Source organism: Lycium barbarum, chromosome 3, assembly GCF_019175385.1.
Source record: "Lycium barbarum isolate Lr01 chromosome 3, ASM1917538v2, whole genome shotgun sequence".
Lineage (NCBI taxonomy): Eukaryota > Viridiplantae > Streptophyta > Magnoliopsida > Solanales > Solanaceae > Lycium > Lycium barbarum.
Genome location: NC_083339.1, coordinates 3,980,702 through 4,003,363, shown reverse-complemented (window position 1 = coordinate 4,003,363; position 22,662 = coordinate 3,980,702). Strand labels below are relative to the sequence as shown.

The 22,662-nt window shown below is 34.9% G+C and overlaps 1 protein-coding gene across 1 annotated transcript; it reads left to right on the top strand.

Annotated features, from left to right (window-relative positions):
- The first annotated feature begins 20,260 nt into the window (after positions 1 to 20,260).
- On the top strand, positions 20,261 to 21,235 carry LOC132629764 (uncharacterized). Its single transcript, XM_060345118.1, has one exon. The coding sequence runs from the start codon at positions 20,261 to 20,263 to the stop codon at positions 21,233 to 21,235; it is 975 nt and encodes a 324-aa protein (XP_060201101.1).
- The last annotated feature ends 1,427 nt before the right edge of the window (positions 21,236 to 22,662 follow it).

Here is a 22,662-nt window from a genome sequence, read left to right as displayed (position 1 = left end):
CATGGTGAATGACCAAATTCCAATTGTAACGAAATCTTTAGGATAAACCAATGAATTTTAGGGGAAATTAATAAGAGGACATCAATTCAAATTCTGAATTTTCGAATTGAGAGAGATTGAGCTCACAAATTAGTTAAAGCTAAAACTTTTCAAGTTATAGCAAAAACCTATACGTAGTGTCACATTTTTGGCAGCTTCAATAAGCATTCCACCACCACTATATATTTGCCCAAAGCTTTTGCCACATATGAATTTTGATGTTCCTTTCCCTCGAAGTCTTGGCCACTACCATACTGCTGCAAAATGTTAAATAGGAACGGGTGAAGCTGTGGGAATTTAAGCATAGGAGAGCAAATAAAACGTTTTATTTTCATGGCGAGACTTTTCAATGCCGAACGGTTGTTTCTTTTAGACTTACAAACGGTTGTTATTTTAAGTGTTGTTAAATTTAATATAATACAACATTTAGGCTAATTGAATGTAAAGCATGAGAGGAAATAAAAAGCAAGATACAATTGAAACTATAGGGGAAAATTTTAAAAAAAAGAGAAAAAAGATAAATGTTATTCTAGGCAATAGAGAGGTGACACATCACCTTGTCTATGCCTACCTTTATTATATATATAGATTATTGGTTGTTTAGTTAGTTGATTTGAAGTGGATTTAACATATACGATTACTAATCCAAGGACAATGTAAGTTTAGAAAAAGTGATTTAGTAAAGCGGAGTTGAGTAATAATTTCATAATAGAGGTATTAATTTGCTTCTTAAAAAGTTTAATTTATCTTTCAAATGTCTCTATATTTTTAGTAAGGAGATTTAAAATATAAAAAAGTACAGGAAATTCTCTGTAGGGGAAAAATTTAGATTTGCTGGTCACATTAGAAGTTTAGATTACTATTCTGCTGCAACATAGCAACAGGTAGGAGTACAGTGAAAGAGGCATGTTAATTTGTTGGGCATATAGTCTTTATTTGTTTGAGAGGTAAGCCTGTTTGAAACCCTTGCGCCCCAACCTAATATATATATATATATATATATGAAACCCTTGCGACCCAATAAATATACAATTAATGCCCATTCTCATAATAATAATACTAGAAAAAATTGCCAGATGTAACATTATGCTCCATACTTACTCTTTATAGTAGTACTTTTAAATAATTACAAAACATTGCGAGATTATACATTTTACAGCAGCATTTATACATGTATCTCTGATTTATAAGCGTGATTATTTGTCTGTATTTCAATCACGCAGGTGACTTCTTTCAAAAGAGAGAGAGAGATAGTATATGCGCAATATCTAGACCATTTAATATTCGAGGTGTTATCTATTTCTAGTGTAGTGCGCCTTTAATATTTATTTTCGGATACAGAAAAGATTTATAAAATTGAACCAAGACAATTAAAGTTGTTTACAATTTGCTAAGACCACGATGCTGCAAAGTCCAATGCCTTTCTTTACTCATGAATGCTCTCACTTATTCACTACTACTTAATCTTTCTAAGAAGATGACTACTTTTAGTTTCAACATAGCATAATGACTGAATTTTTCACTTCTTCCATAGACGACTATTTGTTCATTTCGTTGTCTATGCTATTTTGATATGAGCCTGGATTGCATCTTAGGATTTGATATCTGGTTTACGAGGTACAGTGCCTTTTTGAAATACTCACTCTGAGCCATTTTTGCCGATAAATACGGTGTGTAAGAAGTTTTTTCTGGTCCACTAGGATTGATCGAGTCAAATGTCGCACATAAATTGGAAGGAGTGATAACTGCTTATAAATTTTGATAGGGTAAATGGCACTTTTAATCTTTCAGTTATCGGTAATCTTTAATTTAGTCTTCTTGATATCTGAATAAACATATTTAACTTTCAATTACTTGAAATGTGCACTTTTTGATATCTTTGCTTATAAATATTCATTTTTTTCAGAATTATTGATCGTTCCATTGTTTAATTACCCATTTGTTATGTTAAACTTGTATTGTCACTCCAAATTTAAGGGTAATATGCTTCTAAAAATGATTCAAATATAAAATATTTCATACGTAAAGACGTAATAAATAGTCATTTTAATTAATTGAAAGTCAAACGCGTTAAATCATATATTACTTTGCCAATAATTGAGAATCCAAATGCTATTCTTCCATATATCAATAATATGTTAGTTCATTGGAATCAAGTTTGCGTTCCACATCTACTGCACAGTAACTGTGCAAGTTGATTTTGATTGCTGCACAATAATTTTTTCACCAAATTAGTGTTTTTAAAGGCATTTTTGGGGTGAGTCTCGGGGCAAGGTGTCGTAAAAATGCACCTCAAACAGTTATGGAATGATTGCTAAGTTTCAAACAACAGTCATAGAAATGGCTATTTGTCAAAATCACTTTGTTAAACCTTTTGCAGAAATGGCAAAAGGTTTAAGAAGTTGCACGATTTTCCTACAAATGGGCTGGTCTGTTCTTTAATTTTTTTTTTCCTTCATAATCGAACTTATGCCTAGTGGGTATAAATTCTTTAGAGGCACCGACATAATTGCTTGTGCATATTATGATACGAAAATATAAACTTATGTCCCGCGAAATAGTTGTTTGTTTTGAGGAACAAAAACTAAAAACCAGCACAAAATAGAGACAAAAGCAAATGATCCCAAAATATACCGATTAGGTCTTTTGGTCCAAAGAGTTCCTGGTTTCAACCTTTATCAAAATTAACTTTATTAGCAGTTATGGCTATTTGTTAAAACTTACGCTGTACGCAGCAAGTTACAAGTCTTGAACACAAAACAAAAAAATGGCGTTATAAGCTCTTTCAGATAAGATTTAAACAAATAGCCCCTAAAATTAACGAATTAGTCAAAAATAACCAACGCATGTTTTCGTTATCCGGGTGCTATGATCCAATATCTTTCGAAAACAATACGATTTACCTATTGGGAGATAACGGGAGTTTGGGAATAAGATATGTTACCCAATGTTTCATGACAACAATAAGGGTGTTTTCCATTGTTTGGGCAATCCGCGCAAAAATATTACTCTTTTAATTATTCTCTCAATGGAACTTACTCAAGCTCAAATTATTACTTTTTTTTTTTTGCGCGGATTGCCCTTTATATGGGGCGGTCTTTAATTTTTGCCCTTCAAATTGATGGTCTTTAAATATTACCCCTCGCCTAACATCCTAAGGTTGTGAGTTCAAATCCCAGCTCAGTAATTAAAAAATAATCACAAGGTAGAATTTTGCAATCCGCCTAGCAAAACTCTGCCTTAAGGCAGAAACTGGCCTGCAAATTCCACCTTAAGGCAGAAATAAGGGCAGAACTTAAAGACCATTATTTTGAAGGGTAAACATTAAATACCACCTCCAGCGAAGGGCAATCCTGCAAATTGCCCAAATTATTACAACTTGGCCCAACCAAGATCCTGCATTTGGATTTAAGCACAGTAGTAAATAGAATGATTAATGTGTAAAAATAGTCATTCTTGTTATAAACAGCTTGTAGATATTGTCCGCTTTGGCGCACCTCACGGCTTTAAAACGCGTCTAGCAGGGAGGGGGACCTTCTGGGCCCTACTTGTAGACATTGTCCGCTTTGGAGCTTCAGGCTCCTCACGGTTTTAATCGCGTCTACAAGTAAAGGCTTCAGGCCCTGCTTATAAGCACGCACACAATCCCGTGTGCGAGCGGTGTGGGAACTTCTAGTTCACAACACACCCTTCCATCGCGAGCATCGTGCTGATAACGTGTTATAAACTGCTTGTACATATTGTCCGCTTTGGCGCACCTCACGGCTTTAAAACGCGTATATAAGTAAAGGCTTCAGGCCCTGCTTATAAGCACGCACACAATCTCGTGTGCGAGCGATGTGGGAACTTCAAGTTCACAACACACCCCCTCATCGCGAGCATCGTGCTGATAACGTGTTATAAACAGCTTGTAGATATTGTCCGCTTTGGCGCACCTCACGGCTTTAAAACGCGTCTAGCAGGGAGGGGGACCTTCTGGGCCCTACTTGTAGACATTGTCCGCTTTGGAGCTTCAGGCTCCTCACGGTTTTAATCGCGTCTACAAGTAAAGGCTTCAGGCCCTGCTTATAAGCACGCACACAATCCCGTGTGCGAGCGATGTGGAGTGTTATAAACAGCTTGTAGATATTGTCCGCTTTGGCGCACCTCACGGCTTTAAAACGCGTCTACAAGTAAAGGCTTCAAGCCCTGCTTATAAGCACGCACACAATCCCGTGTGCGAGCGATGTGGGAACTTCTAGTTCACAACACACCCTTCCATCGCGAGCATCGTGCTGATAACGTGTTATAAACTGCTTGTACATATTGTCCGCTTTGGCGCACCTCACGGCTTTAAAACGCGTATACGAAGGAGGAGGGCCACCAGGCACCATAGCTCACTTGTATAAACTGTCCGCTTTTGGGAACTTCTGGCCCCTCACGGTTTTCAAACGCGTATACAAGTGGAGGGTCTTCTGGCCCCAGTCCACAACAGAGGTTTCGAGCATCGTGCTGATAACGTGTTATAAACAGCTTGTAGATATTGTCCGCTTTGGCGCACCTCACGGCTTTAAAACGCGTCTACAAGTAAAGGCTTCAGGCCCTGCTTATAAGCACGCACACAATCCCGTGTGCGAGCGATGTGGGAACTTCTAGTTCACAACAATTCTCTGGTTTTTTTTTGTTTTTTCCATTCTTTCTTTTGTTGTTTATTTTATACCGTCTAGTGCTCAATTGGATAGCTAATCAAAGTTTGAAACCAAATTGTGAAAGTGTTTGTTCAGTAGCAGCAATTTTGCGGGATAATAGAGGAATTAATTATTATAAGAAAATAAAAGTGACTGTACTTGAGTAATTTTCATAACTTAAATGAACATTCAAATAATTAACTCATTTTCTGGGCTTCTAAGACCATCTCAAACCCACTTCCATTTTTACCTTCAAACTCCATTTTGGAGTCAAAAATGGAGGAATTTTACTCCAACCTAGCTGCAAATTTGCCTCCATTTTGGAGGGTGAACAGTGTCACTCCAAATTTGGAGTGACACTCTTCATCCACTCCATCACTATTCCCTATTATTTTATTATTTAACCCTTTTAATTTATCATATTATATATACCTAATTATGTCTATGTAATATCTTTATAATATTAATTTTACATCTTAATTTTCGCGATGAAACAAGAATCATGTCGAAAAGATGTTGAACGTGCATTCAGAATTTTCAAGCTCGTTTTGCAATTATTGCAGGACTATCCCGTTTTTAGAGAAAAGAAGTGCTACATGATATAATAATTACATGTATTATATAACACAATATGATAATCGAGGATGAGCGTGATCTTAATGCATCAATTCAAGATGCTTGAGAAGGTCTAGCTCCAACAGAAGAAGTGGTAATAGATGAAAATCACCAATTTGAACAATTTTTAGATCGACACAAAAAAATTAAGGACAAAGATGCTCATTTTGCACTTCGTAATGCATTAATAGATCATTTATGGGAGCATACTAGAGGTGGAAGTTGAATATTAAAGTAGTACTTAAACTAAATTTTACCATAATGTAATATGTATTGAATTATCTTGTATCTCAATGATTTCACTTTTATTTGAATTATCCGTTAATATGTATAATCTATAATATTTGCTTACAAATTATATTATTTAACAAATTATATGAATTACATAGGATGAATATGTAAAAAAGAAAAAAAAAGATAGGATTCGTTTAATGGAAACAAGAAAATAAAATTTAAATAAAAGATAATAGTATAATATAGAAGAGAGAAGAATATAAAAGGGAATATTCTTTTTTGGAGTAAAAAATAGAGTAATGGTTGGAGTTAGTTTACTCCATTTTGGAGTGAAGATTTGGAGTGAAGGGTTGGAGATGGCCTAACGAATGTTGCAATTGCGGAAGCTGTAGTGTTTTCGTAACGCACATAAATTCTTGTGTCGATTTCTGTTTGGCCTTATCCTTATATGAATGGAAAGGTATTTCAACGCACTACAACTTTCATTAAGGAAGCTTTTCAAAATGCTCATCTGATCAAGGGGTTATGGTTGCTTGAAGTAAGCCCCTCAACAACTTACTCAAACGCATTCTAACCTTCTAGCTGTTATACTCTTATGGTACGAGTCAAGCATTAGTCTGAAGACTCGAGGTGTTACACGAAGCACCAAGAACAAGAGATACTCTCATTCACGCCTCCTAAGACAGTTCAACTAGAATATAGACGGAAGGAGCTCATGCAGCAGGCAAAACGAATCTATATTAATGCATGTGCTTTAGCAAAACTTTATTTTTTTATTTAGAAATTCACTTTATATGTATAAATTGTTTATACATGGATTTATAGCTTTGGCAAAACGAATCTACATTGATGCATGTTCAACTAAAAATATTTCATTAATCATACTTAATATATCCTACCGAACGATCCCTCATTAAGTTATTGAGTTTACATGGGAATGATGTTTGACAAAAAAAAAACTATGATTTTAAATTGAGATTATTGATTCGTTGAGTTGCAAAAAACAAGGGGAACTCCTAAACTACTGACGGCTCTTGAAACGCAAAACAAGGGGAACTCCTAAACTACTGACGGCTCTTGAAACGCATAAACCACCGCAGCAGCGCCTCTCAAACCTAGACATTGGGAGAAAAGAGCTCAGTTCACACGCTTATAAAAGAAAAAGTTGTTATGTCATTCACCGATGTGGGAGTTAAGGTAAAACTTCAATCCAATTCACGCCCCAACCCCTACCCGCCCGCACTAACCCAACCCATGTCGCCTCAATCCTATTTTTAACAATACTGGTTATTATAGTTTTAATAATTTTTACACCTAAATTTATGCTTCGCGTCGAAAGTTAGGAGTTCAATTGAATCCCAACTTACCATGCTAGATACGCTCCCCGCATACAAAAAAATGAGTAATTTGCGGAGGTTAAAAGTTACAATTCGCAGAGATTTTAACTTTCACTAATTGCTAGAAGAGGCTAACATCTCTGCAAATTACCCATTTTTTTAAAGTACAATTTTGTCTTCAAATTTACTTAATGCATGTATTAATAGTCTTGGCATTGCTAATACCATGATTTGCAACATGTTTGAGATACGATTTGTTGAGCTACGAAAACCCAAAAAACGGTCCTAAGCTGACGAAGCAATTTCTTTTCTTTTTTTGAGCGAAATGACGGAATGAATATAAATGTATTAGACTCCCAAGGTGGACAAAGGTAGTTTAGTGCTCACAGAGCTTTCAAACGAGACTCTGATTCACAAGGTTATAAAAGAAAAAATTGTTAATGTTTTTTTTACCCATGTGGGAGTTATGGTAAAACTTAAGTCCAATTCACGCCCAAACCCCTATCCGCCTGCACTAACCCAGGCCATGAAGCCTCAATCTTATTTTTAGGCTAATTGTTTTTAACAAAACGTGGCATCTAAATGTGGTGGGTATATAGTTTGAAACGTAAGTTGACTTTTGAGGCGCATCATAATATCTCATTAATTCGACATACAGTTAAAAGTTGATCCTTCGAACTTCTTTTAATAAATATAGCAGAAGCTTCAGTGGTGTAATTAAGTTATCAAAATATGAACCTTTTTTTTTTTAATTTGGTTATGTAACATAGGTGGGTCAAATCAAATCATTAAACTTTTGGAACGATTCGCCTTCTTTTATGTCATTTCAATTACAAATAATGGTCAAAATACACACCAAGTATCACTTTTTTTATTGAAAGCATGTGCAAATAAGCTTGAATAAATTCCAGATGTAGGATTAACTCAGTTTGGTAGATACTTAGAAATCCAGCTCAAATAATTTCGAATATGGTTTATTTATGGGTTGAGTCTAATACATGTAAACCGATATATTAGTACCACCTATTTAATTAAATCCCCACACATGCATTTCATAATTTGTTAAGAATAGGGCCGAGGACATTTTTAATCCAAATTTTATCAATAAAGTGTGATCCAATAGAGAGAGATATTAAACCATTTCGAATGGACATTTTTGACCCTTTGCTATTTTAATCATTCTAGGGGCCATAAGTGAAAGGATTAGGTTCTAAACGTTTCGGGGAGGGGAGTTCAAATGAGACCGAAATATCGATCTGAACCGGTAAATTGAGTCAAACAGACTTAATAAATCGAAACTGGTTTGGGTCTCATTTGATTTGGTTTTAGATTTTAAAAACCAAACAGAGTTCCAGATCATAAATTTAAGTCTGTTTGGTCCATTAGATTCCATTATACACAGGAATATTGTCCTTTAGGCAGAGTTCCAGATCTTAAATTTAAGTGTGTTTGGTATTACAATTAATTTTAATAAACGGGTTGGTTTGACGAGGGGCAAAATCATAATTTCGACCTCCGATTTAATTAAAACAGAGCACATATTGACCCCTTTCTACCATTTTCTAAAACTCTCCCGCTCTATTTTGATAGCCTTCCCTTGTTTTTTCACTCTTTCCTCTGCTCAGTTTAGGTACGTTGCTTGTAGAACTGTAAGGTGAGGTTTCTGATTTCCAGTGTTATCTAGATTTAACATTGTGTTGAGGTTTAATTTGAAGAATGTTTTTTTTTTTTACTTTCGCCTAAGCTAATTAGTGATTAATTGTTACACCTCTATTCTATGTATTCGACTTGTAGATCTGTTAGGTGAGGTTTCTGATTTTCAGTGTTTTCTAGATTTAACATTGTGTTGAGGTTTAATTTGACGAATGTTTTTTTTGAATCTCGCATGGAAGATATAGCTTACTTTCGCCTAAGCTAATTAGTGATTAATTGTTACACCTCTATTCTATGTATTCGACTTGTAGATCTGTTAGGTGAGGTTTTTTATTTTCAGTGTTATCTAGATTTATCATTGTGTTGAGGTTTAATTTGAAGAATGTTTTTTTTTTACTTTCGCCTAAGCTAATTAGTGATTAATTGTTACACCTCTATTCTATGTATTCGACTTGTAGATCTGTTAGGTGAGGTTTCTGATTTTCAGTGTTATCTAGATTTAACATTGTGTTGAGGTTTAATTTGACGAATGTTTTTTTTGAATCTCGCATGGAAGATATAGCTTACTTTCGCCTAAGCTAGTTAGTGATTAATTGTTACACCTCTATTCTATGTATTCGACTTGTAGATATGTTAGGTGAGGTTTCTGATTTTCAGTGTTATCTAGATTTAACATTGTGTTGAGGTTTAATTTGAAGAATGTTTTTTTTTTACTTTCGCCTAAGCTAATTAGTGATTAATTGTTACACCTCTATTCTATGTATTCGACTATGCTGCTTTCATGGTTTATTCTTCACTTTTAGGTCTTTCAGTAAGAATGGATTTGAGTTTGTTATTTGACATACTGCACTAGAGGTGTTTGAGAAATTGCCTGAAAGAAGAAACTACTAATCTTTTTAGGACGCTCTGAAAAAAAAGATCAAAAATAGATGGGAAACTTCCCATTAAAGGTGCGCTGTTCTATGAGAGCTTGAAAATTTCATTCTCCAGCGGAGATAATCTCTGAAAATGAATTTACTATTTGCTAGCCATAGTTCAGCTAACAAGGTTGTTCATTATTTGATAGCTGAACTAGATGGGTCTCCAATGCTCTTTTGATCATCATACACTGGGGCTAGAGTAAGCTCATGTGGTATTCTCTGTACTGGTTTGGAAAACTTTTTAATGTCATGTGGTATTCTCGTTACGAAAAGTTTTAATGTCAAATTGATTTTTCTTCTCTCCAAAGCCCTTTTCTATCTCTCTCCAGAATTTTCTGGTCTTCTTTGTGTGAATAATGAGGAGAAAGACCTGAAATTTCATTTAAAAGGGTGTGGGTAATGGGCCTAACCCGGTTGGGCTCGGATTGGGCCTAGCCCACTGACCTTTCTGCCTTAACACGTCAATATCTCCTTATTCCATCGTCACTTGCGAACCCGCGATAAATGGTTGGAAAGCTAATTCAATTATCTACAACTTCTATTTCATGGTATTTTTCCAAATTCCAAACTTATAATACCGTTTTTACCCCCCAAAGTCAGGTCACCCGAAAACGTTTTCTTAAAAATATTCGTTTGGAGGACTTCCATTTTGATTTGGCCCAAGGGTCCTGCTTGAATTGTGTTTAACTTCACATATGTGATTCATATAATTTGTCACATGTCCCAAAAAAAAATCTTGACGTGTGGGCCCCACCTCAACTTACAATTAATCCGACGTTCAAAAATACGGGATGTAACATTCTTCCCCCCCCCCCCCTTTAGAACATTCGTCCTCGAATGTTCAACTAGCCTTATGGGGTATTATAATACGTCGGAGAGGTCTCTTTCTTTCCTTCAAAATTTCCCAAACGTTACTATTACTGTCCCCCTTTTTACGTACTCGCCCCCTTTTTTTTTTCCGAACATCGTTGTGCTGGAACGTCCCGGCCTTAACTGGCGACGGAACTAGTGTCAATTTACTTATAATATATGTACCATGTCTTTCGCATTGTTTCTCAAATTCTGTTCAGTTAATATCTTTCATACCTTGCGATGTACATTCCGCCAACCTATCAGATTTGGATACGGCCAAAATGGCCTGTATATTTGTATATGTGCATATGTACGGCGATGTGTATTCCGCCGACCCTTTTGATTTGATATGATATTCTGTATACGCGACCGCTTAAGATATTATTTATTTTCAGTTTTGTTTAAAAAGATGAATAAGCAATCCGAGTTAAGCTTTAATATGACGATTTGGCTTGTATGTCTGTTTGGGTGTCCAAATAGGGCACCAGTCGCGGCCCACGGGGCCGGGTCGTGACATTAAAAACCCGACGCAATTGGTTTGGTTTGGTGTTTAAAAAATCCGAATCAACCCGATCCATGTACAGCCTACTGATGAGTGTCTAGAATTATAAGAATTAATAAAAACAATGTAAGATACCTTAGAATAATTAATTAAGTAATAAATAGTTGCTCAAAACTCTTTGTAAACAATAAGAGTTTTACTGGAAGCTCTGGTCAGGCAGCTCAAAATCATGGAAACCAAATATCAATTTAATTTGATTTCTTGCCCTTATTTTCCCTCAAACAATTAAATTTCTTTCTTTTGTTTTATCGTAAAATGTGAATTTCATTTTGATAATTATCTTTAATCGTTGTTATAGGTTTAAGTATTAAGAATGAAGAATCTTTAAGCAGCACATGACAAAGGGCCCAACTAGAATAGGCCCACAAAGCCTAGTAAAAAGTAACTCCTAAAATTAGGGTAAACTATCAACTCCAAATAATTAGTTAGAGATTTGTTTTTCTAGAATTTGAAGATAAGTGGGCCGTATCCAAACCCGAGAACTCTTTCGTGAGCCCAGTTCGGAGTGATGGTGAGCACAGCCGTAACGGAATAAGAAATAACAATCTAAGAAGCTAAAAGTAATGAACTTCCGTATATTGCCTTAAAGAGAATAATATTCGGGTTACAATGATGAGTTATAGAGAAGAAGATAAATCCTTTTCCTCTACCCTAAGCTACCTTATATAAGCCAAAACAAGACCCGAGTTAGTAGGAGTGGAGGCCAGCTGTATAGCACATTCGGCCTCTCTAAGCATCCAGTCATGCAGCCTAACCCTAAGAACCTTTTCCTCCCTTTGTGCGACGCCTGGCCATCCCGAGTGGCTATCCGCTGTAGTGTTTTCGTAATGCACATAAATTCTTGTGTCGATCTCTGTTTGGCCTGATCCTTATATGAATGGAAAGGTATTTCAACGCACTACAACTTTCATTAAGGAAGCTTTTCAAAATGCTCATCTGATCAAGGGGTTATGGTTGCTTGAAGTAAGCCCCTCGACAACTTACTCAAACGCATTCTAACCTTCTAGCTGTTATACTCTTATGGTACGAGTCAAGCATTAGTCTGAAGACTCGAGGTGTTACACGAAGCACCAAGAACAAGAGATACTCTCATTCACGCCTCCTTGACTTCTCAAATTGAACTAAGACTGTTCAACTAGAATATAGCCGGAAGGAGCTACTGCAACAGGCAAAACGAATCTATATCAATGCATGTGCTTTAGCAAAACTTTATTTTTTTATTTAGAAATTCACTTTATATGTATAAATTGTTTATACATGGATTTATAGCTTTGGCAAAACGAATCTACATTGATGCATGTTCAACTAAAAAAAATTCTTTAATCATACTTAATATATCCTACCGAACGATCCCTCATTAAGTTACTGAGTTTACATGGGAATGATGTTTGAAAAAAAAAACTATGATTTTAAATTGAGATTATTGATTCGTTGAGTTGCAAAAAACAAGGGGAACTCCTAAACTACTAACGGCTCTTGAAACGCAAAACAAGGGAAACTCCTAAACTACTGACGGCTCTTGAAACGCATAAACCACCGCAGCAGCGCCTCTCAAACCTAGACATTGGGAGAAAAGAGCTCAGTTCACACGCTTATAAAAGAAAAAGTTGTTATGTCATTCACCGATTTGGGAGTTAAGGTAAAACTTCAATCCAATTCACGCCCCAACCCCTACCCGCCCGCACTAACCCAGCCCATGACGCCTCAATCCTATTTTTAACAATACTGGTTATTATAGTTTTAATAATTTTTACACCTAAATTTACGCTTCGCGTCGAAAGTTAGGAGTTCAATTGAATCCCAACTTACCATGCTAGATACGCTCCCGCATACAAAAAAATGAGTAATTTGCGGAGGTTAAAAGTTACAATTCGCAGAGATTTTAACTTTCACTAATTGCTAGAAGAGGCTAACATCTCTGCAAATTACCCATTTTTTTAAAGTACAATTTTGTCTTCAAATTTACTTAATGCATGTATTAATAGTCTTGGCATTGCTAATACCATGATTTGCAACATGTTTGAGATACGATTTGTTGAGCTACGAAAACCCAAAAAAAGGTCCTAAGCTGACGAAGCAATTTCTTTTCTTTTTTTGAGCGAAATGACGGAATGAATATAAATGTATTAGACTCCCAAGGTGGACAAAGGTAGTTTAGTGCTCACAGATCTTTCAAACGAGACTCTGATTCACAAGGTTATAAAAGAAAAAATTGTTAATGTTTTTTTACCCATGTGGGAGTTATGGTAAAACTTAAGTCCAATTCACGCCCAAACCCCTATCCGCCTGCACTAACCCAGGCCATGAAGCCTCAATCCTATTTTTAGGCTAATTGTTTTTAACAAAACGTGGCATCTAAATGTGGTTGGTATATAGTTTGAAACGTAAGTTGACTTTTGAGGCGCATCATAATATCTCATTAATTCGACATACAGTTAAAAGTTGATCCTTCGAACTTCTTTAATAAATATAGCAGAAACTTCAGTGGTGTAATTAAGTTATCAAAATATGAACCTTTTTTTCTTTTTAATTTGGTTATGTAACATAGGTGGGTCAAATCAAATCATTAAACGTTTGGAACAATTCACCTTCTTTTATGTCATTTCAATTACAAATAATGATCAAAATACACACGAAGTATCACTTTTTTTATTGAATGCATGTGCAAATATGCTTGAATAAATTCCAGATGTAGGATAAACTCAGTTTGGTAGATACTTAGAAATCCAGCTCAAATAATTTCGAACGAATGGATATGGTTTATTTATGGGTTGAGTCTAATACACGTAAACCGATATATTAGTACCACATATTTAATTAAAACCCCACACATGCATTTCATAATTCCGTTAAGAGTAGGGCCGAGGACATTTTTAATCCAAATTTTATCAATAAAGTGTGATCCAATAGAGAGAGATATTAAACCATTTCGAATGGACATTTTTGACCCTTTGCTATTTTAATCATTCTAGGGGCCATAAGTGAAAGGATTAGGTTCTAAACGTTTCGGGGAGGGGAGTTCAAATGAGACCGAAATATCAATCTGAACCGGTGAATTGAGTCAAACCGAAACTGGTTTGGGTCTCATTTGATTTGGTTTTAGATTTTAAAAACCAAACAGAGTTCCAGATCATAAATTTAAGTCTGTTTGGTCCATTTGATTCCATTATACACAGGAATATTGTCCTTTAGGCAGAGTTCCAGATCATAAATTTAAGTGTGTTTGGTATTACAATTAATTTTAATAAAAGGGTTGGTTTGACGAGGGGTAAAATCATAATTTCGACCTCCGATTTAATTAAAACAGAGCACATATTGACCCCTTTCTACCATCTTCTAAAACTCTCCCGCTCAATTTTGATAGCCTTCCCTTGTTTTTTCACTCTTTCCTCTGCTCAGTTTAGGTGCGTTGCTTGTAGAACTATAAGGTGAGGTTTCTGATTTTCAGTGTTCTCTAGATTTAACATTGTGTTGAGGTTTAATTTGAAGAATGTTTTTTTTTTAATCTCGCATGGAAGATATAGCTTACTTTCGCCTAAGCTAATTAGTGATTAATTGTTACACCTCTATTCTATGTATTCGACTTGTAGATCTGTTAGGTGAGGTTTCTGATTTTCAGTGTTATCTAGATTTAACATTGTGTTGAGGTTTAATTTGAAGAATGTTTTTTTTTACTTTCGCCTAAGCTAATTAGTGATTAATTGTTACACCTCTATTCTATGTATTCGACTTGTAGATCTGTTAGGTGAGGTTTCTGATTTTCAGTGTTATCTAGATTTAACATTGTGTTGAGGTTTAATTTGAAGAATGTTTTTTTTGAATCTCGCATGGAAGATATAGCTTACTTTCGCCTAAGCTAATTAGTGATTAATTGTTACACCTCTATTCTATGTATTCGACTTGTAGATCTGTTAGGTGAGGTTTCTGATTTTCAGTGTTATCTAGATTTAACATTGTGTTGAGATTTAACTTGAAGAATGTTTTTTTTGAATCTCGCATGGAAGATATAGCTTACTTTCGCCTAAGCTAATTAGTGATTAATTGTTACACCTCTATTCTATGTATTCGACTTGTAGATCTGTTAGGTGAGGTTTCTGATTTTCAGTGTTATCTAGATTTAACATTGTGTTGAGGTTTAATTTGAAGAATGTTTTTTTTGAATCTCGCATGGAAGATATAGCTTACTTTCGCCTATGCTAATTAGTGATTAATTGTTACACCTCTATTCTATGTATTCGACTTGTAGATCTGTTAGGTGAGGTTTCTGATTTTCAGTGTTATCTAGATTTAACATTGTGTTGAGGTTTAATTTGAAGAATGTTTGTTTTGAATCTCGCATGGAAGATATAGCTTACTTTCGCCTAAGCTAATTAGTGATTAATTGTTACACCTCTATTCTATGTATTCGACTTGTAGATCTGTTAGGTGAGGTTTCTGATTTTCAGTGTTATCTAGATGTGGAGGGTAAGAAAATTTTAAGTGGTGAAGGTAGAATGGGTTAAGACGCGGAGATGGCATGCCACGTGGCATCCACCTCATCAAATGTTAGTGCCACGTAGGATTGGATGTCCATCTTCGATAACTTTAACGGATGAGGGGTATATTTGATCCTATAGTATAATGACAGAGGCATATTTGAATCCAAAGTATAACGAGAGGTATATTTTTGACCCTTTTCTCATAGTACAGGGTACGTATATTTGTCCCTTTGCCGTTTCAAAAATAATATTCCACTATAATATACTTCATCTGTCCATAATAAGTGTCACCTCAGTCAAAAGATTTTATAAATGCGACCTTAGGAAATTAAAATAAAAATTAACTATTTTTTTTCAATTCTACCTTTAGATAAAACCTGGCAAGTATCTGTATTCAAAACAAAAATTGACACAGTAATTTAGTACTGTGATTTTCAATGTCAAAAGGATTACTACTCATGGATGCTTTAATCAATATGAAAAAGTAATTTATTTATTATATATGGATAATTTAGTATACTTCACAAGAGTGAATCTCACTTTATCCCCTTAACATTTAAATATTAGGAAATGATACCCCTCTCACATATTAAATGGAAACAATAACCCCTTTATCTAATATTTTCTGATGAGATTTTTTTTATTTTTAATAAAGATCTTTTTTCTTTTTTTTTTCTAGAATTAAATACAAAAATATATATCTCTTATTCTACTGAAAATAATGTATAACAACTACTTGAAAAAATCTGTCAATAAATTTCAAGCTATGTGTCATTTTTTTTTTTGGGACAAGAGAGACCTCTTTTATATTTGAAAAAATCATAAAGAGAAATAATTTTTAATTGTTGGGAAACATTAAGGATTCAATTAGAGGTTAAGTGCATTCAAGATCTTAATTATTATACAATCTAGTATTAGTATTCGTGCGGGGCGCGGACGATGTTAAAAGACACTAATCATGTTGAATTGTGATATCGCTTGTTTGAGTACATTATATCATATTATTTTAATAAAATGTCAAGTATTATTTAATTTTTCAATATAATACACTTAAATTAACGATATTGATGCGACTAGACACTAGAAAAACAAAGACACTAGAAAGTAAAGGAAAGGACCAAAACGAATTCAGCTAACGTAAAAAAGAATTCCATTAGTGTGATTAGCGTTTTTTGAGAAATTAGTTGAGAAAAACGGGGAGTTTATTTATGGTAGATAGTATACAGGAGTATCGGTTATGAGGTTTAAAAGAAAATACTGCAAAATGTTTTTATCCCACCAAAGGCCCAAGGGTCTGTGATTTGACGGCCGGAAAAAAAAAAAAAACTTTGAAAATCAAAATGTAAAATTGAAAAGTAAATCTGAAATGTATCCTTCCAAGAAAGAGAATTTCAAGACTAGTTGGATCCAGCTAACTAAGGAACCAAAGGGATATTTTAAGTTCTCTTTGCGAGTAGTGCTGTCAATTTTGATAAACATTAACTATATGTTTGTTACAATTGATAAATTATTTAAAAGGTAGTATAATAATGGATTTAATTGCACCCTTCTCTCTCAAAAATATGACTCCCCCCCCCCCCCCCCCCCTCCATATTTAATGTATATTACTTTACAATATTATATAAAAGGTAGTATAATAATAGAATTAATTATATATTTACAAAATAATTCTAGTTTATTGCGAATTTAATCAGGATTATTTGATTATACAAGACAAACGGTATATAATAATGGTAAAATGTATGTGTTTATTCATTCATTCGTTAGAAAAAAGATATTCATGGCCTATTCGAATAGGTGAAAACAAATAAATGATGTCCACAATCTAAGAAGGACATAGGATCTCGTGTGATCTCTTGACCTCTTACAATTTGAATAGAAGAAAATGTTTTTTCTAGATATCTTATGTGTTTTTGTGTAAAAAATGAAGATTTCTTGTAAAAATATCATAAAACTAATTTTTTTTTATAAAGGGCCAAAAATTCATCTCTCCCCAATCTATAGGACTCCACAAATTAAAAGGTAAAAAGCTACTCCCTCCATCTCACAATATTTGCAGTGGTTACTATAAAAAAATTGTCTCAAATTATTTCTTGTTTTAGAACTTTTTATTTCTTATTTACCTTTAATAGAATTTCGTCATTAATGGAGATAACACATAAATAGAGTAAATATTCAATGAAAAAAATTATAACTTAGACATAAATAAGGGTAAAGTTAGTCAAATGACCCTTTTAATTAATAAGACACGTGTAAAACGAAAAAACGATAAATAATTTGAGACGGAGGAAGTATATTAAGCTATCCACTAAATATTCAATTTAGCAATAAAATTAAAGTATACCCCTAATGTGTAAAACCACCGTAATTGGAAGAGAAAGAAAGTGCCAATAAAATAATCATTTATGACAAAATCATTGATGGAAGAGAGATGAAAAATAAAAATAGTTGCAGAACATTAATGATATTGTTGAGCTACTACTATAATATAGCGTAAAAAAGGTCATGTTTTGCTAAAAAACAATTAGCGTAAAAAAGGGGACTGAGTTTTCGTGGCTGGGTTAGTGTTGGCGGTGCGTGAATAGGAATTAAAGTTCCCACATCGTCCAAAGACATAAAATCTTTGTATTTAATAAACTTGGGAACAAAAACCGCTGCTCGGAAGCTATCTGAGCATGAGTATCTCTGTCACAGTGGACTTAAGAATAGTGCGCGTAAATTTTAAAACCCTAGCCGCCACACACTCTCTCTTCTAAGACTACTCTCTCTTCTAAAATAACCAAACCCTAGACCAATCTTGTATGGCCATGGCGGCCGGCAGCCAGCCACGGGGTGGTCTGCCATCGACCAACTCCACAAACGACAATACACCTACTCTTAATTTTCTATCTGCTTTACAACCACCTCCAGAAGTGGAAGCTTTAAACCTTAAACCTTTAACATATCTACATGGGGAACCAACGTTTGCATGGACAAAGATCGCGACGTCAAAACCTAAAATATGTTGTTATTGCAAAATTCTCTCATGGCAGACCAGATTTACATGAAATAAGGAAGTTTCTACCCATTCAATTGGGGATTAAAGGGCGGTGTGATATTGTTTTTTTGGAGGAGAGACATCTTTTATTGAGACTCTCACGACTTGAAGATTATGCAGCCCTAACATCTGGTGCATTTGAATTGCATTATAGGGGAAGGATATATCCTGTACAATTTTTAATATGGAATCCATGGTTTAACCCAGAGGAGGAAACCACGATAGCAGTTGCATGGATCTCATTCCCTGGACTACCCACAAATCTATTTGATAGAGAATCAATGTTTACTTTGACACAAGCAGTAGGCACACCATTGATACTTGATAAAGCTACTACTAATCAGACGAGACCAAGTTGTGCACGTGTGAAAGTGGAAGTAAATTTACTGAAGGAATTGCCAAAGAGGATTCACATCAGTTGTGTTGATGAGGAGAATGGGGAAGTACAAGCAAAATGGCAAAGAATCCAATATGATTACTTGCCAAAATATTGTACACATTGTAAACTGCAGGGGCATGATATACAAGGTTGTTGGGTGGTGCATCCTGAATATAGGCCCAAGAAGGAGGAACCAAAGTCGGAGCAGCATAAGGAACCTGAAAAAGCCAAGCGGAAACAAGTTAATGAGAATACTAAAGATGAAGCAGCTACCAAACCGAACAGGAAACATTTTGAGAATAATGGTTCTCAACCTGCTAAATCAGTGGCAGCAAGATGGAAGGGAACAAACAATTATTATGGGAGGAATCATGGGTATAACAATAAAATGGAATGGAATGTAGTGACACATAAAAAGATCAACAAGCAAGGTATGGAAGAGGGGAAAAAAGGAAAGGAAACAAGAGGATAATACACACCAAAAGACAGTAGAGAAGGAGCTGAACAAGGGAAATTCTTTTGAGGCACTATCAAAGGTAGATGAAGAAACTTCACTGGAAATATGCAAAGAACAAGGAAATCAACAAATACAGTTATCAAAACCTTTGGTGGAATCATCTGTAGATAGGACGAAGGAAGAGGGTAGCAAAGCCCCAATTGTGGTGGAGAGCAACTCATCTGATGAATCTGGGGACAAAGAAAATAAGGAGAAAGGCAGCATGTTACAAGAAGCAGTCAATAGCAAGCATGATCAAACACAACAAAGAGTGGAAACACAAGCAGAGGTACCAACATCTAATGAGAACAAGGAAAAGATCACAACCAGTAATCAAAATACAACTGAAGAAGATCATGTAAACAAAGGAATGGAAAGCAAAGCAATAGAGGAGGAGGGAACTAAAGCAGCAGATGTGGAGAAGGGACAGGACCAGACTAAAATAATGCAAGATGTGGATTTAAATGAAGTGCCTGATAAACCACCTGATACAAGCATAAGTGAAAGTGTTAAAGAGGCTGAAAAGTTGATTCAACAACCTGATGATACTCTTTCATCGTCAGAAGTGGATAAAAGGATCAATAGAGGTCAACAGGGGGAGAATAGGTGTCAAGAAGAACAAATTGGAGAAGCTATGAGGGAAAACTGGATTGCTTATGTGGAGAATGACAAGAGTAAGTCTAGTACTATAGTGGAGGACAGGCGAAAGAAAAGTGCACAGTTGACTGTAAAAAAAATTTGAGCATGGAGGCCAGCAACAACCACAGGTTACTACTAATGAAATTGAAATTGGTGATGATGATGAACTGGATGAAGAGAACATAGCGCAAAGCATACAAAAAGCTATGACCAAAGGAGACATATCACCAAAGCAAGTTGCAACCACCAACAAGCAGAACATAAAAAAAACAATCAGAGGTAAAAGTGTGCCTCCAGCAGGTGTAGGAGGTATACAAACAAGGAAAACAGCTTCCAAATCCAAAGTTTCTCAATGAATAGTGCATTAATATGGAACATTAGATTTGTTAACACTCAGCAAGCTTTTGAAAGAGTGATGATGTTAAACAGACAGAAAAAGTTCAAGTTTATTGCTTTAATGGAACCATTTCAGCATCAAAGACACATTGAGATGTATAAATTATGGGTGGGAATGTCAACTGCTTGGCATAATAGTAATGGCAAAATTTGGGTATTTGTAGATGATGAGTATCAGGTGGAGACCCAAAAGAATACAGAACAATTGCTATCTTTGAAATTGACAAAATTGATTGGAGGCCAAGAAATGGTCATTTCTATTGTATATGCCAGCACAGATAGGGCAACTAGAGTAACATTATGGAATGATATTCTTCATATTTCTAACACTGTTAATGCACCATGGCTTGTGGGTGGTGATTTTAATGTTATAATGGATGAAATAGAGAAATTTAGAGGTTTAGAAGTGCCTTTTGTGGAAGTGGAAGATTTCAATCAGTGTATTAATATCTGTCAGCTTACCGATTTGGGATTCAAAGGAAGCATGTACACCTGGTGGAATGGAAGATCAGATGAACAATGTATTTTCAAGAGGCTAGACAGATGCTTAGCTAATCAGAGGCTGCAAGATTTATATCCGAATATTGAAGTGGAGCATCTTATTAAACAAGGGTTAGATCATTCACCTTTGTTGATTAATTGTAAAGAGGACAACACTATAATCAAAAAGTCATTCAGATTTCTGAATTTCTGGATTGAGCATCCTGCTTTTATGGATATGGTGAAGGATAATTGGTCAGGATTTCATGGGTCAGATCCTTTTTACATCTTTCATAGTAAATTGAAGAAATTGAGTAAAATCTTATCCAAATGGAGCAAAGATACTTATGGTGACATATTCAGACAGATTGATACACAAGAAGAAGTAATTAAAATTCATGAACAGGAATTTGAAGAGAATCCTTCTGGTGCCAATAGAGAGAGGTTATAAAAGGTGCAAGCAGAACTAATAAAATTTTATGCAGTAGAGAAGCAGTTTTGGAAACAGAAATCAGGAATGCAATGGTTTATGGATGGGGATAGAAATACAAAATTCTTTCATGCTCATGTGCAAGGCAAAAGAAAGAAGCTACAAATTAACAGAATTCAGAATCAGAATAGAGTGTGGCTAGAAAGAGAAGAGGATATTGCGGTGGAAGTTGTTAATTACTTTCAGCATCAGTTTACTGCAGAAAAAGAGGCTACTGATTTTGAGTTGCTGGATAACATTCCAAATCTGATATCAGCAGATCAAAATAGTGAGCTTACTGAATTTCCTGAAGAAGATGAGATTAAGAAGGCTGTGTTTGGGCTTAATGCTAATAGTGCAGGAGGACCTGACGGGTACACTGGGAAGTTCTTTCAGGCAGCGTGGGATATCATATCTAAAGATGTCATCAATATGGTGCATGCTTTCTTCTGTGGACATGAACTTCCTAGATACATTACTTGCACTAATGTAGTGTTATTACCTAAAAAGAAGGAGGTTCTTACTTGTTCTGATTTGAGGCCTATAAGCTTGAGTAATTTCATCAGCAAAGTATTCTTCAAAATTATTCATGAGAGATTGGTGAAGTTGTTACCAAATATTATTTCACCTCAGCAGACTGGTTTTGTCAAAGGAAGGAGCATTGTGGAGAATATATTACTTGTTCAGGAGAATATATTTTTTCCTGAACTTCTCTTCTTTACATTTTCTCTAAGCGTACCTTTACCATTTTTTGAACTTATTATCACTATTTAAATATCATATTTTTTTTTTTGCAACTGCCTCCTAATTCTCCATGCGGACCACATCTTAATTTTTTTAATCTCTACTATTATGGAGCATTGTGGAGAATATATTTTTTTCCTGAACTTCTCTTCTTTACATTTTCTCTAAGCGTATCTTTACCATTTTTTGAACTTATTATCACTATTTAAATATCATATTTTTTTTTGCAACTGCCTCCTAATTCTCCATGCGGACCACACCTTAATTTTTTTAATCTCTACTATTATGGAAGAGTGGGTCCCACCTTAATTATTTTTTGTACAATTTTTCTACCATTAGAGAAGCTTGGGCTCTACCTTTTTTTTTTTTTAAATTCTACTATTAAAGAAGATTGGGGCCCAGTTTTTTTTTTTTTAAATGGAGCCTGACGATGAAGCATGGAAACCCATGCTTCTATATAGTTAAAATATGGGATGCACCTTTTTTTGACATTATTTATTTTTTTAATATGGGATTCACTTTTTTTTTAATATATTGCTTGATTTTATTAATATGGGGTCCACTTTTTTTTCCGTGACTTTGGAGATGGTGGGTTCCACTTTTTTATTTTTTAAATATTGGTTTGTGTTTAATATGGGGCCCACACTTTTTTGTTTTGTTTAATG